Raw genomic sequence first — 22,541 nt, forward strand, 5'->3', positions numbered from 1 at the left:
AGATTCAGATTTTGGTATGTAACCTAGAAACGTCCGATGAGAGAAATCTATAGTAGAATATACATATTCTCTAACTATATCACCTTTATAAGAAGTTATACTTGGAAATAAGTATTATTAGAGGAATTAGACAGCAGTAGAATGGAATGCATATCTAGAGGCGACAAGGACACTTCGCGCTGGAAGTGTTCCCTAAACAAAATATTCTCTTTGTATAGCAGGAGCATCTGGTACCAGGAAGCCTGCCAAGACCCAAATTTAATGTGAATCATTGGCGCTTTATCAGCCAGCTCCCCAAAGCGAGGCGGAGGGAAGCTAGCCTCGCTGGGGACAGAAAGGGTCCCACCATTCCTTAGTGTTTTCCATTGTCCGGAGGACCAGATAAGCTAAAGTAAGCTAACGTAATTACTGACACCCCTGACCAGCAGAAAAGAACACCAATGGGGAGGTGTCGAGTCAGATGATGCTCTAGTGATGCCACCTGCCTGGTGCCAATTAGGAATTCTGTAAAGTGTAAATTATAAGTGATGTCATATGGGGTATAAGACTTTCCGCCCTTCCTGGTTATGACAGGATACAGCTTGGCGTCGCTGGGGGCCAACAGACACTCAGCCCTGTATCTCCTGTTCCATTGCAATAAACAGATGTATCTAACCCGTTGGACTCTTGGCGGTGTGTTCCCAATTCGGCCCCAGGAACACACGGGGCACAGATTTGTGCATCACTCAATGCGGGTCAAACCTCAATGCTTGGATGCAGTCCAGGCTTGAATGTGGCCATCTTCCACTTGCACTATTTAACTCCTGCTGTGCTTTGTGCTAAGTGCTGTCAAGCTGCTTCCGACTTATGGTGACCCTAGGAATGAATGACCCCCAAAACATCTTTTTGTCAACAGCCTTGCTAGCATTATTTAAATACTATATTTATTTAAATTTGAACCGGAAATTTTTCCAGAAAACCCCAAATGCCCGTTCGCTCTTCTTAGCATCGGTTGTCACAGAAGAGATCCTCTTGTGAACCCCTGATCCCGTCAAGTTGCTCTGATTTCCTCTTTCAGTGCTTCTTTGGAAACCCAGAAGCACCCAGAAAAAGCCATTTCTAATGGCAGAGTTCCTTCCTGCCCCAACAATCCATTTCCTCCCCACATTCTCAGAGACAAAACTTTATTAACCCACAACGGAGGGAGGGACGGCAACACGTGTCACTTGGCCGCTTCGGCTAGCTGGTTGAAAGCTTGGGACAACGCGGTGACCATGTCCAAGATCCGGCGGCGATCCCGCTCGGCTAAGCGTGTGCCGCAGCGCTGAGCAAACTTGTCCGGATGCCACAGAGCTTGCTGGCGCCGGAGGAAACGCCGGTAAGCCGCCCTGTCTGAGGGATCCGTGCCGTGGAGGGCCACCGCAGCCATTTCCTCGGCGGTCCCTCTCGGGCAGGGCCAGGGAATGTCTGCGTAACTCAGAGGCCGGGAACTGTCGGCGGTGAAGACCCGGCTGCAGCCTTCTTCGTAACGGGCTCTTTTAGCCGCCTTCAATTCTGCTTCTTTGGTCCGGGCGCGCTTCTCGTACAGCAGATGCTCCTCTTCTAGGAGGTGCTGCAGCTTCGGGGCAGGCTTTTGGAGTTCGGTTTTGGGCTTACGCTGGTGGTGGTCACCCTCCGCTCGCCTTCGTTTCTGGCTGTATTCGCGGGCTATGCGATCGACCCAATCCTCATAGGTCTCTGGGTCTGGGCCGGTAGTGTAGAAATCCTCTAGAAAACGGAGAAAAGAAAGGGGATCGTTAAAAGGGGGTACGGTGTATCGCACGTGAACTCACGCGCACAAACATGAAGCTGCCATACCTGGTTCAACAAGGTCAGTATTGACTTTGTGGGGTTTCCGAGGCAAGAGATTAAGCAGAGGTGGTTCTGCCATCGCCTGCCTCTGCAGAGCAGTGTTGCCTCTAAGCTGATTTAGTGTGAGCTAGCTCACAGTTTTTTAGCCTCCGGCTCACACATTTTTATCTTAGCTCAGGAAGGATGGCTCCAGAGCAAACCAATTTATGCAGTGGCCAAATCACTCGCTCACAACTTTAATGCCAGTCACTCACCAAGTAGAATTTTTGCTCACAAGACTCCACAGCTTAGAGGGAACACTGCTGCAGAGTCTTCCTCGGTCGTCTCCCATCTGAGTACCAACCCTGCTTAGCTTCCAAGATCTGACCAGATTGAGCCGGTCTGGGCTATTAGGTCTGTTACAAATGATGATAATACCTGATGACAACCCCGTATGATAGGCTGGTATCATTCCTATATTTCAAGGTCTTGCCTGAGAGTTTCTTGTTTGAGATTTGAACCAAGGACTTCCCAGTTCACAGCTCATTCCTCTGAGTCCTCAAACTGTGTTTGCTTCTGACGGCTGTGAACCAGGAAGCTGTGGGGTCCAGTTTCACTTGGTGATGCTCAATTGTAATTGCACCTTGCTCTTTAAAATTTCATTACTGTTAGGAGAAAGATAATAGCTATAGGTGCGGGTTAATTGAAGGAACTGTTAACAGGTGATCCATCGGTGGCTGTTAGCCACAAGGTATGGATAGGAACTTTCAGGCTGGGGGCAAGTGATGCTCTGTCTTCTTGGTGCTTGGGGGGGGGAGGCAACAGTGGGAGGGCTTCTAGTGTCCTGGCCCCACTGATGGACCTCCTGATAGGCACCTGGTATTTTTGGCCTCTGTGACAGAGTGTTGGACTGGATGGGCCATCGGCCTGATCCAACATGGGCTTCTGTTAGGTTCTTATGTTCTTATGATTGGCCCTGGTTGGGAGACCACCGTGGAAGTCCAGGGTCACGGCAGAAGCCGGCCATGGCAAACCCATCTCTGAACATCTCTGTACAGGTGGTGTTAACTCAGCTGCAACTTGACAGCACTTTCCCGGCAGAAGCCGGCAATGGCAAACCCACCTCTGAACATCTCTGTACAGGTGCTGTTAACCCAGCTGCGACTTGACAGCACTTTCCACCACCGTCTTGAAATGGGGCGGTGGGGATCCATTAAAGCATTTAGGTTTGGCAGGGGATGGCTGTTGATCTCAACACTGACCATGACTGGCCCTGCTCTTGTACCGTATATAGTAAAAAGGTAAAGGTAAAGGTTCCCTTGCTCGAAAGCCAGTCGAGTCCGACTCTAGGGTTGCGGTGCTCATCTCCGTTTCAAAGCCGAAGAGCCAGCGCTGTCCGAAGACGTTTCCGTGGTCATGTGGCCAGCATGACTAAACACCAAGGCGCACGGAACGCTGTTACCTTCCCACTGAAGTGGTACCTATTTATCTACTTGCAATGTCTTGCTTTCGAACTGCTAGGTTGGCAGGAGCTGGAACTAGAGATGGGAGCTCACTCCGTCATGCGGCACACTCAGGTCTCGAACTGCCGAACTACCGACCTTCCACAGCCTGCAGTTCAGCGTCTTAACCACTTGAGCCACCGCAGCTTTATAGTAGCCCGACGTATTTTAAAAAAGCAAGTAAAGTTTCTCCGCCCTGACCTGGATGGCCCAGGCTGGCCTGATCTCGTCAGATCTCAGAAGCTCAGCAGGGCCAGCCCTGGCTTGTATCGGGATGGGAGACAACCAAGGAAGTCCAGGGTCGGTACCCAGAGGCAGATAATGGCAACCCACCTCCGAATGTCCCTTGCCTTGAAAACCCAGTGTGGTCGCCATAAATTGGCTGTGACTTGCCTAGGGAAAAAAATGTCTCTTGGTCTGGAAAGAAAGGATAACAGAAGCTATCTTCCGGTGAACGTTGGAATATCTGACTGCTGTTGGCTTGGGGAAAAACACAAACTGTGCTAATACACAAAACACAAACTGTGCTAATATTTGCACATCCCATGGTGACTAGCTGAACCTCCCCCAGGAAGCCCAGACTACCCCATGGCTGCATTCAGATGTAATGAAAAACAGGAATGGTTGTTGTGAGAATGAGCTCTGGAAGTCTTTTGTTTGGAACACTCTCTTTTCCGATCATCCAGTCTGGCGAGCGGAAAACTTCCTGGTTTGCCACAAACTGCGATTTGCTGTTACATCTGACCCACTAACTATGGTTTGTTTCGTGTCTAGGAATGAGGACTCAAAACCAGCATTGAGCATTTGAGCCTGAGGATTTCCCAGGCTCATTCCCACCCTGGCTGGAGAGGGGCTGTGGCTCAGTGGCACAGCATCTGCTCTGCACGCCAAATGTCCCTGGTTCAATCCCTAGCATCTCCCCTTAAAAGGACCAGTAGCAGGTGATGCGGAAGACCTCTAACGTGAGGCCCTGGAGAGCAGCTGCCAGTCAGAGCAGCCGATACCGACTGAATCTAAGGCTGCTTCATGTGTTTGTTGTTAGAGCTGAATGCCGTCTATGGGAATCTCAAACACAGGAAACAACTTTTGTCTTCACCTTCATACCGCCAGCAGTTCTCCTGATACTCATCTTCCAATTCGCCAAGGAGTTTGCGATTCCACTCCCTGTCGGCCTCGCGTTCCGTATCACTCTCTTCCAACATCTCCTGAGGGCACTGTGGAAAAGGACAGGGTTTCCAATTTTTGGGGAGAACGCCTCAAATCCAACCCCATCTTTACATTCTTTCGCTACCATTCATACCCATCTGTCTTCTGATTGTCCCAAAAGGTCGCCTGGCGTCTTTCCATCTCTGTTTCTGATGCTCATGGCAGCAGGGCACTGATTTCGCAAAGGAACGAAAAGGTCTTCATACACTAAGGCAGGGGGAAAAAATGAGATGAATGATGCCACTTAGTGGCCACTGTGCTGTCTACAGGTAACTTTTATGACTCAAAGGATTTTTTAAAAGCCAATGTTTTTAGCTGAGCAGAGATTAGTCTTTGCTAGCCACCCTAATTCCTGACACATTTCTGGGAGCCAAAAACAAAAAAGGAGCCTGTGTTACCTTAAAGACTAACAGATTTACTAAAGCATAAACTTTTGCAAGCTGTAGTGTTCCCCATTACGATGTACGGGTGTGAACGCTCGACAGTGAAGGAAGTGGATAGGAAGAGAATTGATTCATTTGAAATGCGGTGCTGGAGGAGTTTTACGGATAATGTGGACCACCAAGAAGACAAATAAGTGGGTTCTAGACCAAATCAAGCCTGAATTCCCCCTAGAAGCTCAAATGACTAAACTGAGGCTATTGTACTTTGGTCACATTATGAGAAGACAAGAGTCCCTGGAAAAGACACTAATGCTAGGGAAAGTGGAAGGCAGCAGGAAAAGAGGAAGACCAACCATGAGATGGATTGAATCAACCAAGGAAGCCCCATGGCCCTCAGTTTGCAAGACCTGAGCACCGCTGTTAACGACAGAACATTTGGGAGAGCGTTCATTCATAGGATCATCACCATAAGTCAGTAGCAACTTGATGGGACTTAATACACACACACACACACACAGGAAGTGCCACAGGAAGTGGTGGCGGCTACAAGCATGGACGGCTTCAAAAGGGAATTAGATAGGCATATGGAGCAGAGGTCCATCAGTGGCTATTCGCCAAAAGGTATAAATAGGGACTCTGGGGCAAGTGATGCTCTGTCATCTTGGTGCTTGGGGTGGGGGCAACAGTGGGAGGGCTTCTAATGTCCTGGCCCCACTGGTGGACCTCCTGATGGCACTGGTATTTCTGGCCACTGTGTGATACAGTGTTGGACTGGATGGGCCTTTGGCCTGATCCAACATTGGCATCTCTTATGTTCTTATGTTCACACACACGTTTTTGCAAGCTAGAGCCCACTTCAGCCAATCTAGTAGGATTTCTGGAAACTCTGAACCTCTGCCCTCTCTCATCATCCATTACATATAAACAACCTAAGCCATTTAGGTCCTTAACACAGAGAATCACTCCTGATTTATGACCACCAGTTCTCTTTGCTCAGCTCCCCCCCCCTCTAATTTTCTGAATATGAAGATGATTTTCTCTTTTTTTTCCATTGCATCTGAAGAAGCAAGCTCTAGCTCACAAGAGTTCATACTGGAATAAATGTTGTTAGTCTTTAAGGAGCCATTGGGTTTCTGTTCTGTCTCACTACAATACACTTAACACAGCTACCCATCTGGAAATTGTAAAGCCCTGGAAAAAAAGCTAGAAAGGGGGCTGGAAAAATGAATAAGGAAGATTGAAATATATGCAATACATTCATCGTTTGGATCTGGGCTACAACGTTAGCAGCTTCCCTCAGCGATTCATGTCCTGCAATCAAATGTATTCCTAAGGGTAATACTGGTAATCTCCATGTACAGATCTGAGAAAGGTCCAGAAGTAGTATACAGTCTGGAGTCTCATTGTGCTTAAATACCTTTCTGTACATGATATTCACCAAGCAAGGTCGGCCCTGGTTAGTACTTGGATGGGCACCTCTGCTCCGGAGTGCTGATTGCTTTGCAGAGGCAGGCACTGGCAAACCCACCTCTGCTCGTCTTTTGCCTTGAACACCCTACAGGCACCAGTTTGGTGTAGTGGTTAGGAGTGCGGACTCTAATCTGGGAGAACTGGGTTAGATTCCCCAATCCTCCACATTCAGCTGCTGGTGTGACCTTGGGTCAGTCATAAGTTCTTTCAGAGCTGTTCTGGAAAGAGCAGTCCTCGAGAGAGCTCTCTCAGCCGCACCTACCTCACAGGGTGCCTGTTGTAGGGAGGGAAAGGGATTGTAAGCCGCTCTGAGACTTCTTCAGGTAGTGAAAGGCGGGGTATAAAACCAATCTCCTCTTCTTCTTCACCTGAAACTTGATGACAATTTCTACCACCATAATTCCTGTGGCCATCTTCCCCTTGGAAGGGTAAGGAAGAAGGACCACGCAACCAGAACTCCACTGAAACCAGGGGGTTCCCAACTTGTAAAGGTCTGCAGCAGCCAAATGGACAAACAATGCCTCCCCACCCCACTTAAGGCAAGTTGTGTCAGACCAGGAAGCCATCTCTATGTGAGGGACACGCTACCAAAATATGAACTGATAGGAAGGCTAGAGAACCTCCTTTCTCCCTCCCAGTGCAAATGATCACAGATCCCCAACTTGTAGAGGAAGCCGGGTGTCGACTGAGATGCCATCCGAGTGTCGTGTCTCACCAGTGCCTCCTTTGCGCACAACTTGCCGAGCAGCTACGTGCAGGGCTGTGTCTCCACGCTGATCCAAAAGGACGGGGTCCGCTCCATACTTCATCAAGAGGAGGGCAGTCTTGTGGTCCTGCCGGGCACAGGATCGGTGCAGGGGGGTCCGGCTCTTGTGCCCCACGACCTCACCCAGGTCCAGCGCCTGCCTGTGACGCCGCAGTAGCCTGCGCAGCTTGCGGCGGCGACCCGCATCTACGTAGCGCCACAGGCGATGCTGGTACCCCGATGCCATGAAGACAGGCATTTAGTCCAAAAGGCAGGATTCGGACAGGCTGTGGGGAAGATACAGGTTTAGCATTAATTACATGTGGGAGGAAGGGGACAGATCGCCATACCACAAGATCCCAGCACCTGAGGTTGCCAATTCTGGGTTGGGAAAGTCCTGGAGATCTGGGGAGGGACCCCAGCAGGGTATAATCCCATAGAGCCCACCCTCCGAAGCATTCATTTTCTCCAAGGGAACTGATCTCTGTAGTCAGGAGATGAGCTGTAATTGCGAGGGATCCCCAGACTCTACTTGGCGTTTACTAAACATGTAATAAACAGACGGGCATACAAGACGCTAAATATATTCAAACATTGTATCAGTTATATTATTGATCTCAATGTGTAACTGTAAATAACATTATTGTGACAATAAATACAGATACATGCAATAATTGTGATTTTTAAGATACATGAAGTTATCGTAATTATTATGAAGTTATTGTGGCTGTTGACGAGGACCTCCGGATTGAGTTCCGTTTCGTCTCTTCGTCTGAACAAACCTTCAATAAGTGTTTCAAAAAGTCCTATAATTTTCCCATTCTAATTTTTCTAGCCGCGATTCCTGCATGTCACACAAACATCTTCCAGTAGTATTAAGTCAATAATTCATTTCCCTCTTGTTCCTCAGCCGTCCACTAGACCCTCCTCCTCAATACCCTCCCCGTCAATCCCAAGGAGGCCTGTCCCAGTTTCTCTTTTCTCTACTTCTTATTCTCAGCTCGTTCCTCATATCTTCTCCCATATAGCCCAACCAGTCACACAACAGCATAACGTCAGATTAGAATCTCAAATCCCCCCCCGCCAAGAAGCATGTTGATTGGCCCGTCACTCTTCCTCAGCCTAATCTACCTTACAGGGTTGTTGTGAGGATAAAACGGAGGAGGGAAGAACCAAGTACAGTGCTCTGAGCTAGGGTTGCCAGCCTCCAGGTGGGGCCTGGAGATCTTGCACTTCTTCAGCTGACCGAGATCAGCTCCCCCGGAGAAAATGGCTGTTTGGAAGGGTGGAGTCTATGGCATTGTACCATGCTGAGGCCCCTCCCCTCCCCAAACCCCGCCGTCTCCTGGATCCACCCCCAAAGTCTCCAGGTATTTTCCAACGCAGACCTGGCAACCGTACTCTGAGTTCCTAGGAAGGTGGGACTTTAAACAAATAATAACCTCCTCCCTCCCTCCCTAGCTGACTTTTCCAAAAAACCTTCCTCTCCCCCAAATCCCTCTTAATGATTATTACCTTATGAAGCCTCCACGCAAAATAACACACATCGACGTTGGTCAGGGAGATTTTCATAGGGGAAGAGGAAAACAGAACACGCTGAGTTGCGGGCGGATGTGACTTCATTTAACTAGCTAAAGTGGTGCGATTTTTTTTGTTTGCCCATACTTGGTGCGCAGTGTTTTAGGGCTCGAGTGGGAAATCTGAGCTAGAACCAGAAAAGAAATTATTATCTAGGACAGAGAGACAGCACCCGCTCGTTCTCACCCTTGTACCCAACTCTGCTGGGTTGTTGCAATGATGATTGAGGTTAGGTATGTAAAGCGCCTGAAGGAGCTGTCTTTAAAACAACTTTTAATACCTGCAGGCAGAAGAGGACGCTTCCTGTAGAGTCTAGTTTCACGGGGGAATGCATAAAACAAGGCGCGAAGTGAGGGCGGATGTGGCTTCAGGAGGACCCTTTCTTATAGGCTAGTTCCTCCTCTCTTGCCAATACTGGGTGAGTGCGGAACGTTTTAAAATCCAAGCTAGTGGACAGTGTTGATTCGACTATTGTGTAAGACCAGATCTTTGTTTTCCAAATTCTGTAGGGAGGTGGGGGCAAGAGAAGGGGGGCCCCGAAGGACTGTGGAGGACATTTTTAAACAAATGTAGCGTCCAATGGCACCTTTAAGACCAACAAAGGTGTAACGTGCTGTCACGCCACAGCTGGCTCAGAGCGGCCCTGTAGGGATTTTCAAGGCAAGAAACGAACAGAGGCAGGTTTGCTGTTGCTGGCCCCTGCACAGCAGCCCTGGACTTCCTTGGAGGTCTCCCACCAAATACTCACCAGGACTGGCTCTGATGAGATCAGGCTAGCCTGGGCCATCCACACCCAGGGCATGCCACCAAGGACTAAAACCGATAGCCTGTGATTCAGTGTTCCCCCTAAGCTGAGTTACCGTGAGCCAGCTCACAGATTTTTTAGCCTCCGGCTCACACATTTTTGTCTTAGCTCAGGAAGGAGGGCTCCCGAGCAAACTGATTAATGCAGTAGCCAAACTGCTCACTCACAACTTTAATGCTAGTTGCTCACCACATACTCTTACACTGTAAATTGTTAAATGACATTCGAGTGGAATTTATAGAAGCCCCCCTTAGGTTGGTAGCAGGCCAATCGGATAGAATCAAGGTACAATTTCTCCTTGCTTCACGAGATCCGGAGATCATTGAACTGACCGATAAGTTTCTCCATGGTTTTATAAAACGGAAGAGTGACCCTGATCATATTAATGATTCTTAATTTATAAGTCTAAAAACTTAAGTTTAAAAGTTTAGAATGCCAAATTATTTTATGATTCAGGCATCTTTTGTATGGTCAAATCTAGCTTGTGACAACTTGAGTTAGGCCTGACATAGCCACGACTATCTATTTTATAATTTCTTTTGGATTGTATTATTGGTAAATGCTTCTAATATTGTATGCCAATAAAAGGTATTTGAATTGAATTGCTAGTTGCTCACAAAGTAGAATTTCTGCTCACAGGACTCCACAGCTTAGAGGGAATATTGCTCCAGAGCAAACTAATTTATGCAGTAGCCAAATCGCTTACTCACAACTTTAATGCCGGCAGCTCACAAAGTAGAATTTTTGCTGACGAGACTCCACAGCTTAGAAGGAACATTGCTCTGATATAGCCTCACGCAAGGTTGGGGGGTAGCGACACACAAATGAAAAGCACCAGGTTTTCCTTCTGAAGTTTTTCTTTTTTTAATGCAACAAGAAGGCAGAGGGAGAAGAACAAGTTTGAGGCAGTGCTTTGGTAGAAAGGGCTATATTCTGAAGTCACTTCTGGAAGAGCATAATCCAGCATCGCGTGAGAGTCCATCTTAACCCATAATGATTTGACAATTCAAGACTGGTCCCTGCGTTAAGCTAAAGGTTACAAAACTTCACAATAAGCAAAGCCTAGAATGTTGGTACCTGTGACAGACCACAAGACCAAGGCCCGGGAGGTAAAGGAGTATACCTTGATTCTGTGGGGAAATGCAGGGGGGGGGGGGCAACCCACTTCTCAACAAAAATCACCCACGTGGCAAAAGGTCCAAATGGCCTTTTGCTGTTCTGCTGTTGTCTGTGCTTCAGTTCAGCCTTCCTTCTTGTTCAGGCTCCTGGCTATCAGCTCCCACCACCCCCTCGTGGAGACCTGGTACTGGACCCCATCCTCGGAGTGGAACAGCGTGATCTGATTCTCTCCTTTCCCAGAGATCAGTTCAATTGTTTCCCCACCGGCCACAACCACCAGCTTGGCATTCTCCTGGATGCATCTGGGCTCCTTGACGAAGGTTAACAAGGCCACATCGAAGCAGCGACTGAGGTCTTCTTTCCAGCTCCCTAGCTTATCCCTCACCATCTTGATGTTCTCCAGGTTCAGCGGCACAATCCCTGCTCGGAGACGCTCTAGGAACATGAGCCAGCTCTTCACTTGGACATTGTATTCAGGAGCATTGTCCGCTGAGAGGAAGACGGAGATCTCACACGACCCTTGCCCGGAGATGAATTCCACCACCTGCCCTTCACACTCCACCAGCATTTGGGCATCTTGCTTGACGGCATTGGGTTCCATCAAGAAGCCTTTCACGGCTCGGTCAAAGCAAGCCAAGGACGGAGTCTTGCCCGACAAACTCCCAAAGCGCAGCTGGCTACGGGTCCTAAGGAGGTTGCCGAGGGTCAGGGGGTAGGATTGGGAGCAGAGGTGGGAGAGGTATTGCTCCCACTCAGATGCACAGATGTGATAGTGGGGTTTGCCTTGACTGTGGAAGATCACAATCTCGCAACTGCCCTTTCCAGAGACCCACTCCATCAGGGTTTGATCGGCAGCGATGGTGAGCCGAGCGTTGTTTCTTACGCAGGGCGGCTCCAGGCCCAGCTTTTCCAAGGCAAGGTTCAGGGAGGAGAACAGCTCCCCTCTAGGCTCCACCGTGCTCCGGAGGGACAGCAAGGCTGAGAAGCGGAGTTCTCCCATTTGGGAGACCATTGCTTCCCCTAGACACCCACAGAAGGTTCAGCTGCGTGGATTCCACCTGCACAAGGAGAGGGTGGGAGGGGGACAGCGGGGAAGGGAAACAATTTTAGGGCCCTGCTTGCACACTGGGCTTCCCAAAGCCATTGTTCTTCTCTTTCCTGTGAGCAGCTGGGGCCAGTGTTCCCTCTAAGCTGAGTTAGTGTGAGCTGGCTCACAGTCTTCTAGCCTCCGGTTGACGCATTTTTGTCTCAGCTCAGGAGGGGTGGCTCCAGAGCAAACTAATTTAGGCAGCAGCCAAATCGCTCGCTCGCAACTTTAATACCAGCAGCTCACAGGGTAGAATTTTTGCTCACAAGACTCCACAGCTTAGAGGGAGCATTGGTTGGGCCTTCTGCTCTTTGCAAAGGAATGCATTGGAGTTCTTGGCACGGCCCTCACTGCTTGGTGGGCCTCTGGAAGAATATTGTTAGGGGGGCCAACCACCAAGAACACGCACCTCTGGTTGCCATTTTGCTCAGGCCTGCCACAGAGCAACAGGGCTGCTGTTGTCTCAGAGGGGCAAGAGAAGGGATTCTTTAAGTGTGAAGGCCAAAGCTGTTTAGGATTTTTAAACCAGCTCCTTGAATCGTGTCTAATTGTACAAGAAGCTACAGGATGGGTGGAAAACTAGAAGACCGAGTACAGGGCAAAACAGGAGGTCTTGTGATCCCCCAATTTACTTGTGCCGACATGTCTAAAACAATTATATTGCTTTGTTGAGAATATGGGTACCAGCTCTGTGGAGCAGCAGGAGGAAGAAGCAGGGTGAGGTGGACACTGGCCTAATGCTGTGCCATCACTCCCAGTTGAGTGGGTGGAAGTGACATCATGGGTTCCATGGCATTCAGGTAATTCCCCAGATCTCTATGGCATTGACCACAGAGATTAGGGAAATGCCTAGAGCTTTACTGACACAGTGATATCACTTTTACCAGCTCAATTGTGACATTTCCATCCCTGTACTCAGGATCCGCCCTTGAATTTCTTCCCAAAACAGAGCAGAGAGCAGGTAGAGTTCACGTTTTAAAAAGGCAGATAAACTGAAAAGTCTTTAGAGGAAAGTTACAAGAATAAGAGAGCAGAGGCAAAGTATCTGTAGACGTGTGCAAGCACATGAAAGCTTATACCTTGAATAAGACTTTGTTGGTCTTCTTAAAGGTGCCTGTTTCCACTTCTGGGTTGTACCTGATGGTGACATATCAACACAGAGTCTGGTGGCAGTTTTTCTTTTTCTCCTGCTTGGAGTGGCAGCAGGCATGGTGAAAATCGGCAATAGAGTTGCTAAACCTAACTGCATACCAGTTCTGGATCTCTGACATGGTTTAGTCAGTTCCTTGTTAAGTTTGCTAACACAGCAATTTTTTTTGTGGGGAGCAGGAGGACATGCCCAGGGCCACCAAGCAGCTTTTAAAATAACGATTCAATTTAAAAAGAAGACATATCCCTCTGAGGTCACCAGCCTCCAAGCACAGCCCAGGTTTCCCCCAGAATTACAACTAATCCAGGTGTTTCTCTCTCACTTTGGGTCAGATCTTTTTGGGTCAGGTCTATTCATTAACGTTTTATCTTAAATTAATGTTTAATGTTTTTATCTATTGTATTTTATTGTTTTATATTTGTTGTAAACTGCCCAGAAAGCTTCGGCTATGGGTGATATAGAAATGAAATGATTATTAGTCATCATACTTTAAAAAATCCATGTCCCTGAAGGAAGTGGCAGCTTCGAAGGGCAGACTCTATGGCATCACATCCCTGCGGAACTCCCTCTCCTCTCCAAATCTCTGGCAATTTCCCTAGCTGGAGCTGCAAACCCAGCCTCCCTCAGCCAAAAAACTAAAACCCAAATTTACTCCACCAACAATAAACCAGAAGCGGGAGAGGCACGCATGTGCTAAGTCGGACGCTGAATTCCGAGCTCCCCCTTAACCTAAGGAATTTACAGCTCAAAGGAATGTAAATGGCCAAACTTCGGCATACAATTAGCAGAAAAGAAGGGAAGAAAGCCAGGAGCAGCAGGGAAGCAGCAGGGCAGACGCTGAACGGTAAGACTTTTACTTATCGCTATTTCGAAAGGCGAAATGCTGGCCTGGATGAATCACAAGCGGGAATTAAGATTGCTGGGGAAAAGATCAACAACCTCAGATATGCAGATGATACCACTCTAATGGCTGAAAGTGAAGTGGATCTAAAGAACCTCTTGCTCAGAGTAAAAGAGGAGAGCGCAAAAGTGGGCTTGAAGCTCAACATCAAAAAAACTAAGATCATGGCATCCGGCCCCATCACTCCTTGGCAAATAGAAGGGGAAGCTGTGGAAGTAGTGACAGACTTCACGTTCCTGGGATCCCAGATCACCGCAGACTGTGACTGCAGCCATGAAATTAAAAGACGCCTGCTCCTTGGGAGGAAAGCGATGGCGAACCTAAACAGCATGATAAAAAGTAGAGACATCACCCTGCCAACAAAAGTCCGCATGGTCAAAGCAATGGTATTCCCAGTAGTCATGTATGGCTGCGAGAGCTGGACTATAAGGAAGGCCGAGCGCCGAAGAATAGATTCTTTTGAACTATGGTGCTGGAGGAGACTCTTGAGAGTCCCTTGGACTGCAAGAAGAACAAATCAGTCAATCCTCAAAGAAATCAACCCTGACTGTTCCCTGGAAGGCCAGATAATGAAACTGAAGCTCAAATACTTTGGCCACCAAATGAGAAGGGAGCACTCACTGGAAAAGACCCTGATGCTGGGAAAGATTGAAGGTCAAAGAAGACGGGGACGGCAAAGGATGAGATGGTTAGACAGTGTCATTAAGCAAACAGCTAACTCTGCCAAAAAACTTGCTCTGGCAAATGAACAGAAGATTACTTCTTTAACAAGCCAGATTAATGATCTCTCAGACAGAAATAGAAGGGCCAACTTAATTCTCTCAGGAATTTCCAAAGAGATAACGGCTAAGAACCTGGAAGAACCTTGAGGGGTGGTTGGAAACTAACGGTGTCAAGGTCCAAAAAGAAGATATTGAGCGAGCACACCGCCTGCAAGGAAGGAGCCCACCCCCAGGGCTCTTTACTGCCGGAGCTCCGCTCCTGTGCGCTCCTGCAGGAAATGACCCCTGGTCATATCTCACCCAGCCCCGCACCCTATTGATTATGACACTATCCCCTACCCAATTCAGCGCCTTCAAATAAATCCCAGCTCACAGGTGAGAGAAGGACAAACAACCACAGTTAAACACTTGAGTCCAGATATCTGCTCTCACCTGGTTATGGACAGGTTAATAAAGTCCAGCAATCAGCTCCCAACTTTGTTGTTGTTCAGTCGCACAGTCGAGTCCGACTCTTCGCGACCCCATGGACCCCCCCCAAGCACCAAGAAGACAGAGCATCACTTGCCCCAGAGCCCCTATCTATCCCTTGTGGCTAATAGCTTCTGGCTTCTGCTATTATCTCCCCTAAGTCTCCTCAATCAGGATGACAAGAGGTGCAGGAGCTCATTAGCATAACTCATTAGCGTATGCCACACCCCTGACATCATCAAGTGTGTCAGAAGGCAACACCCACCGCTCAGGCTCCACTGGACTGTTTTGGATTCCTAGCTATTTGGGGGGGGGGGACATGCAGATCTGTCCTCGCAGAAGAGGGAGAGCTTGTACTTGAATAAAACTTGGTCTTAAAGGACTGTTTTGGGCCGGGGGGGGGCGGCTCTGCAACTTACCTGGCTGTTTTTTGCTCTGACTGAGGGCTGCTGGGAGCAGGGGGGTGGGGCCAAAGGCCCATCCAGTCCAACACTCTGTGTCACACAGTGGCCAGAAATACCAGTGCCATCAGGAGGTCCAGCAGTGGGGCCAGGACATTAGAAGCCCTCCCACTGTTGACCCCCCCCCAAGCACCAAGAAGACAGAGCATCACTTGCCCCAGAGCCCCTAGCTATACCTTGTGGCTAATAGCCACTGATGGACCTCTGCTCCATATGCTTATCTAATTCCCTTTTGAAGCCGTCCATGCTTGTAGCACCCACCACTTCCTGTGGCAGTGAATTCCATGTGTTAATCACTCTTTGGGTGAAGAAGTACTTCCTTTTATCCGTTCTAACCCGACCGCTCAGCAATTTCATGGAGTGCCCACGGGTTCTTGTATTGTGAGAAAGGGAGAAAAGTACCTCTTTCTCTACCTGCTCTTTCCCATGCATAATCTTATAAACCTCGATCATGTCACCCCTCAGTCGTCTTTTCTCCAAGCTAAAGAGCCCTAAGCGCTTTAACCTTTCCTCATAGGGAAAGTGTTCCAACCCTTTTATCATTCGAGTTGCCCTTTTCTGCACTTTTTCCAAAGCTATAATATCCTTTTTAAGGTGTGGTGCCCAGAACTGCACACAGTATTCCAAATGAGGTCTCACCATTGATTTATATAGGGGCATTATTATATTGGCTGATCTGTTTTCAATACCCTTCCTAATAATCCCCAGCATAGCATTGGCCTTCTTTATTGCAGTCACACACTGTCTCGACATTTTCAGTGAGTTATCTACTACAACTCCAAGATCTCTCTCTTGATCTGTCTCTGCCAGTTCAGACCCCATCAATGTGTATTTATATTTAGGATTTTTGGCTCCAATGTGCATCACCTTGCACTTGGCCACATTGAACCCCATTTGCCATGTTGACGCCCACTTGCCCATCTTTGACAGATCCCTTTGGAGTGCCTCACAATCCTCACTGGTTTTCACCACCTTGAACAACTTTGTATCATCCGCAAATTTAGCCACTTCACTGCTTACTCCCAACTCCAAATCATTAATGAACAAGTTAAAAAGCAGTGGACCAAGTACTGATCCCTGTGGTACCCCACTGCTTACACCCCTCCACTGGGAGAACTGCCCATTTATACTCACTCTCTGTTTTCTATTAATTAGCCAGTTTTTGATCCATAAAAGGACTTGTCCTTTTATCCCATGATTTTTGAGCTTGCTTAGGAGCCTTTGATGAGGAACTTTATCAAAAGCTTTCTGGAAGTCAAGGTAAATAATATCTATTGGATCCCCCTTGTCCACATGTTTGTTCACCCCCTCAAAGAACATTAACAGGTTAGTGAGACAAGATCTTCCCTTACAGAAACCGTGCTGAGTCTGCCTCAATAGGTTTTGTTCATCTATGTGCCTACTAATTCTTTCCTTAATAATGGTTTCCACCAATTTACCCAGTATCGACGTCAGACTGACTGGCCTGTAATTTCCCGGATCTCCTCTGGAACCCTTTTTAAAGATTGGAGTGACATTAGCTACCTTCCAATCCTCAGGAACGGAGGCAGATTTTAAGGAAAGATTACATATCTTTGTCAGGAGATCCACAAGTTCACATTTGAGTTCTTTCAGAACTCTCGGATGTATAAGAGGGGTTCGGCAGGGGTGCTCGCTCTCGCTGTTCCTTTTTATTATTGCAATAGAACAACTAGCAGAAAGGATAAGGAATTGTGCAAGGATAGAAGGTTATAAGGTGAGGTGGGAAGAAATGAAAATTAACCTATTTGCAGATGACATTATAGTCGTCATGACAAACCCCAAAGAACCGATAAAAGAAGTAAAAATTATACTTTAGGATTTTGAACGCTGCTCAGGTTTAAGGGTCAACATGGCTAAATCAGAAATTATGTATCTCAATGTGAGCAGAGAGGGGGAAAAAGAAATAAACAAAATTACAAGCATGGGAATGGGCACTAAACAGCTCAAATATTTAGGTATAGTATTACAAAAGAATATTAATAGAATCTCGGAGCTTAACTACAACATGATATGGAAGAAAATTGAGAAGGAAATGGGGAAGTGGTTAAATAAAACCGTAGGTGTATCCACTAGAATTAGGAGTGTCAAAATGTTTTGGATACCAATAATATATCTATTTCAGTTGATACCACTAGGGGCCAATATTAATAGACTAGAGCAATGGAATAGGAAGATTAGAGAGTGGATATTTGGCAGGAAAAAAAATGTAGAACCCAAAAAAGGTTGGTATATAGTCACAAAGCGGAGTTGGGCTGGGGAGTCCCCGAGCTGAAGAGCTATTATGAAGCTTTCCAAGTTAAGCAGTTATTAGAGATAGGTGAAGGTAGTGAGCAGAAATGGGTCAGATTTGAGAATGAGATCAATAACAACATAGGATGCTTTGGGATTTTCTCTAAAGTTACTAAAAAAGATCTTAAATCAATTAAAGGGCCCAGAAATTCAGCACTAGAAGCCTGGAGTAAGTGGCAGCCCACATGGTTAGGAAGAAACTCAAGATGGGCACCAATAGATGCCATCCATAGTGAAATAAGCGAAAATAAATGGTGGCAGTTGCTAAGATCAAAAGGGTATTATAGATTGGGAGACATGTTTAGGCAAGGCAACCTAAAACCAGTATATGAAATAACCGAAGAGATGGGTAGGCAACATTGGCTTAAAATAATAGCACTCCATAGTATGGTAAAAAAGATTAATGAAAAAGAAGAAATCTGGTCAGAAGAACCAATAGAAGAAATATACAAAAGGATGCAGAAGTCAAAACAAGGACTAGCAGGGAAAATTTATAGGAAAATGATATCAGAAGAAGGTCAGATAACAGAAAACATGGCAAGCAAAATTATGAAGGGAATAGAGGAAATTAAAGTGATTAAATTTAATGAAATGGAGCATAAATTCTTTACAAAATGGTACAAAACACCAGCGCAATTGGCAACTATGTTCCCAGGAGCAAGTCCCATGTGCTGGCACTGTAAACAGGCCAAGGGCTGGTTTTCCCACATCTGGTGGGAATGCCCAGAGGCTAGAGCCTTTTGGGCAAAATTTTTACAAATTATAGGGAAAATATGCAAAGTCTCGTTGACCATAAACTTCAATCTAATGCTAATGGGTACAATTGGGAACCCAGCAGTAAGTAAGGAGAATCAAGCTACATTTAAAGCCATGATATTACCTAGTAAAGCAGTGATTGCTCTGGGCCTGGAAGGACAAGAGTAAATGGACAGTAGAAATCTGGCATAATTATTTGTTTGATTTCATACAGTCGGACATAATTGCGAAGCTGAACCAAAGAAATCAGGACGAAATGGAAGACCTACCTAGAATGGATAGTAACAGAAGGAAGAAAAGACATTCAGTGCAAGATTTGGACTTTGTGCCCGTGGCTGGGATCAAAGGACTAGTGAACTGAAATAGCAAGGGATGGGTGGGGGGAGGGAGAAGGTTTATAAAGCGATATGTAATGTACGGGACAAAACTTGATATGTAATATACATAAAACTTTACATTTAAAAAAACACAATAAACCAGAAGTGCACTGCACCACCTTGTGGTTTGCACTGAGAATAGTAAGGAGACAAGAGCAAAAGGTCTCGAAGAGCTGTACACTACAGTCTTTGCTGCCTTAGACGCTACGTGAGAATGTGGGGATACACACCTTGAGGAATTTGAGTAAGACTGGACACAGGAAATAGAGGCAGGAAAAATAGAGCTAGAAAACGTACAAGAATGATGAAGGTTCCCATAGCAGAAACCCAAGGAGAAAGTCACGTCTGGAAGGAATATCCAGGTGGACTTTTCTATTTTCAAGTGTTCAAAAATATCTGAGAGTAGTGGGAAGAGAACTGTAAACTCAATCCACAGAGAAAAGAGCAAGGGGTGAGGGTGCATAAAACAGGGAAGGAGACTGAGCATTATGCAGAACTTCCCATCAATGTAAGAAGAGTTAGTTTTTAAACTTCGTCTCTACATTAAGGATCCTCAGAGTGGCTTACAATCACTTTCTCTTCCTCTCCCCACAAGCACCTTGTGATGTAGGTGAAATTGAGAGAGCTTTGAAAGAAACTGTGACTGGCCCAAGGTCATCCAGCAGGATTCATGTGGAGGAGGAGTGGGGAATCAAACTCGGTGCTCCAGATTAGAGTCCACCACTCTTAACCACTACACCATTAAACAAGCTTCCTTTGACAGCTGTGGCATCTCCTCTTTCCTTCAAAGAATTTAGGAACGGTTAGTCAAGCGGTTGTCAGAAATGCTTCCGTCAGGAGATATGTATTTAAACCAGATTAGACAGCCTGATGCACCCCAAACATTTGATTGCATCACCTCATACCCAGTGAGCCTGCCTGCCTCCAAAACTTCAGACGTAAGAGAGGACAGCACTGCTCAACCTTTTACGAGCAACTCCCACTCAGTCTCCCTCCCTCCCCTGCCAGTTTGCCTCAAAGCTCTCTTTTCACACAATCCTGTGGGATGTGAGGCGGGCTCAGTGAATAACTCACCGGTTAGGGGTCGCCCTGAAAGTCTCCTCTGCACTCTCTCCACACTTTGTAGAACTGGCCAAACACCAGAGAGGTCACACCCTCACCCCTCCTATGTTGACTTCAGTGTATTGACTCTTTCAGCTTCCTTGTAGCCAAGGGCAGAGCCACTGCAGCTGTGCAATCTCCAAAGATGTGCAGGGGAAAAAAAAGATGTTTGTGCTTCTGAGAGGAAATCAAGCCATACCCATTTTTTTCTACTAGAAAAGGACCAGGCCTTCCCTCCCTTTGGGAGCTAGTGTGAAACAACTCTCCTCCCTTTGGGAGCTAGCATGAGATAACTGTGACAAACATGTTTGTTCAGAACTTGACAGTCTACCATTAACAGTGCAATGTAAAGCTGAGTCACGCCCTTCTTATGCCCACCGACTTCAGTGGACTTAGAAGAGTGTCACCCTGCTGAGGACAGCACTGTAAGTCACCCTGGGATACGGAAATATGCCTTCCCTGCCTTCCAGTAGCTCAGGCTAGTATCAATGCACTCACCCACATCCCCCTACACATCAGCCCTGCAAGGTAAGTAGAGACACTACTCTGCCAACAAAAGTCCGCACGGTCAAAGCAATGGTATTCCCAGTAGTCATGTATGGCTGCGAGAGTTGGACTACAAGGAAGGCCGAGCGCCGAAGAATAGATTCTTTTGAACTATGGTGCTGGAGAAGACTCTTGAGAGTCCCTTGGACTGCAAGGAGATCAAATCAGTCAATCCTAAAAGAAATCAACCCTGACTGTCCCCTGGAAGGCCAGATAATGAAACTGAAGCTCAAATACTTTGGCCACCAAATGAGAAGGGAGCCCTCACTGGAGAAGACCCTGATGCTGGGAAAGACTGAAGGTCAAAGAAGACGGGGACGGCAAAGTATGAGATGGTTAGACAGTGTCATAGATGCAACAAACATGAAATTGAGAAAACTTCAGAGGACAGCAGAAAACAGGAAGGCCTGGCGTGATCGGGTCCATGGGGTCGTGAAGAGTCGGACTCGACTGTGCGACTGAACAACAACAAATACCATAACCCTGGGGAGAGGTTCCAAAGGATGCAGAAGATAGTTGTAAGGTGAAAGGCGTGCTTCCCAATGTTCCCTCTAAGCTGTGGAGTCTTGTGAGCAAAAGTTCTACTTTGTGAGCTACCAGCATTAAAGTTGTGAGCAAGTGATTTGGCTGCTGCATCAATTAGTTTGCTCTGGAGCCCTCCTTCCTGAGCGAAGACAAAACTGTGTGAGCCGGAGGCTAAAAAACTGTGAGCTAGCTCACACTAACTCAGCTTAGAGGGAACACTGGCTGCTTCCTGATCCTCAGCCTCACAGAATTGGTGTGTCATGAGCAGCCCAAGGAGACAGTGTTGATGGACTGCAACTCCAAAACAGTGCTGGGAAAGTTACTGCGTGCAGACACCGCTGTCCTGAAAGCAGGTCAATGTTGATTGAAATCTGAGAAGGTAAAGTGGCCAGAGGTGGGGTTGATAGTTCTTTGCAAAAACAGAATCATGCAAATATAAGTGAGAATACCCTCATCGGGAAAGTCACTTAATTTAAAAATAAATAGCTTCTTTTGCTTGGGCCACATGAGTTCAGCTTACCATGGCAGAGAACTTTTAATTATTTTTAAGATGGGGCGCTGCCCCTTTCGCACGGATCCAGGCAACCTGTGGTAACGCAAAAATGCAATCATTTTATTTGAAGACTGATGTGGGCCTTAAAAGGATTCTGGCAGCTTCCTGGTAGCTGCTCTATCTGGAGTCATCGGGCTATCGGCAAGTGTGACAGAGGGGAGACTCAAGGTGGTATTCCTGGACACGGGAGAAGCATTTGAGCACTACCACAAACCCCCAAGACTCCTTCTGCTAATGTTGACCCATTATTTATTGATCCACTTTTAAAGCTGAGCACAGAAGTCCACCCTACTTCAAAGGCATGCGGGGCGATGATCACTGCTGCACCCCTCTCTGTGGCTGCCAAAGGAAAGCTGTCCCCGGCTTCCTCCCCTTCCAGATCTCTCTTTCACACAGCCCAATCCCAAGCCTCTAACGGAGGCAAAGGAAGGCGTAGCTGGTCGTGCACGCAACACGATGCTCCGCTGCCAGCAAGCGTTCAGAGGTCAAGGTTCATGTAAGTGCGGAGGTTGCGTTCCCAAGCTTCAGCTTTGGCCTCCCGACGCCGAGCCTCCCGTCTCCCCACCGTGGCGGCCCTTTCCGTCCGGGGCCGCTGGCCTTTGGGCTGCTCCACGGCGCTACGGTCGTGGGCGTCAAAGTGGGTCACCTTGGGCTTGAGGTCACTGTGGAAGCCCAGGCCCTTCTGGTCTCGCTTGAGGACGGTCTGGACGGGGAACTTGCGGCCGGCGCCCTCCGGTCCCAAGCCGGCTTCCTGGTCCCAGCCCCCCTTGACCATCAGCCGGAAGCCCACATTGTTCTCGGGGATGTGGTACCGTGTCGGGGGGAGGGGATCGCGCCGATTGAAAAGGTGGGCGGTGGAGCGCTCGTGGATGGCCACCGTGTCCTCGCTGTAGTGAGTCTGGCACACGGCACAGAATCTTCTCTCAGGCGGTGTTTGCGGACTGCAGAAAAGGAAGAAAAATTGATT

The 22,541-nt window shown here is 47.5% G+C and overlaps 2 protein-coding genes across 2 annotated transcripts in view; both read right to left on the reverse strand.

Annotated features, from left to right (window-relative positions):
- Positions 1–972: 972 nt before the first annotated feature.
- On the reverse strand, positions 973–8,692 carry NFKBIL1 (nuclear factor of kappa light polypeptide gene enhancer in B-cells inhibitor-like 1). The gene is made up of 5 exons (XM_015410510.1): positions 8,631–8,692; positions 7,086–7,402; positions 4,612–4,724; positions 4,408–4,525; positions 973–1,746 (listed from the first exon to the last, which is right to left on the reverse strand). The coding sequence occupies exons 2-5, from the start codon at positions 7,372–7,374 to the stop codon at positions 1,202–1,204; spliced, it is 1,065 nt and encodes a 354-aa protein (XP_015265996.1). The 5' UTR covers positions 7,375–7,402; positions 8,631–8,692; the 3' UTR covers positions 973–1,201.
- Positions 8,693–21,656: 12,964 nt separating this feature from the next.
- GPANK1 (G-patch domain and ankyrin repeats 1) overlaps positions 21,657–22,541 on the reverse strand; it is a 7,667-nt gene continuing 6,782 nt past the window's right edge. The window contains exon 3 of the mRNA XM_015410509.1: positions 21,657–22,515. Coding sequence (XP_015265995.1) covers positions 22,053–22,515 — 463 coding nt within the window. The 3' untranslated portion in view covers positions 21,657–22,052. The remainder of the gene's footprint in view (positions 22,516–22,541) is intronic.

The sequence above is a fragment of the Gekko japonicus genome, unplaced genomic scaffold (genome assembly GCF_001447785.1).
Source record: "Gekko japonicus isolate JY-2015 unplaced genomic scaffold, Gekko_japonicus_V1.1 scaffold2490, whole genome shotgun sequence".
In the NCBI taxonomy this organism is placed as follows: Eukaryota; Metazoa; Chordata; class Lepidosauria; order Squamata; family Gekkonidae; genus Gekko; species Gekko japonicus.

Coding starts and splice junctions, on each gene's coding strand:
- NFKBIL1 (XM_015410510.1), bottom strand. CDS start 7,374: ATGCCTGTCTTCATGGCATCGGGGTACCAGCATCGCCTGTGGCGCTAC. Junction 4,526..4,611: donor GACAATCAGAAGACAGATGG/GTATGAATGGTA, acceptor CCTTTTCCACAG/TGCCCTCAGGAGATGTTGGA. Junction 1,747..4,407: donor GAACTGCTGGCGGTATGAAG/GTGAAGACAAAA, acceptor TCCGTTTTCTAG/AGGATTTCTACACTACCGGC.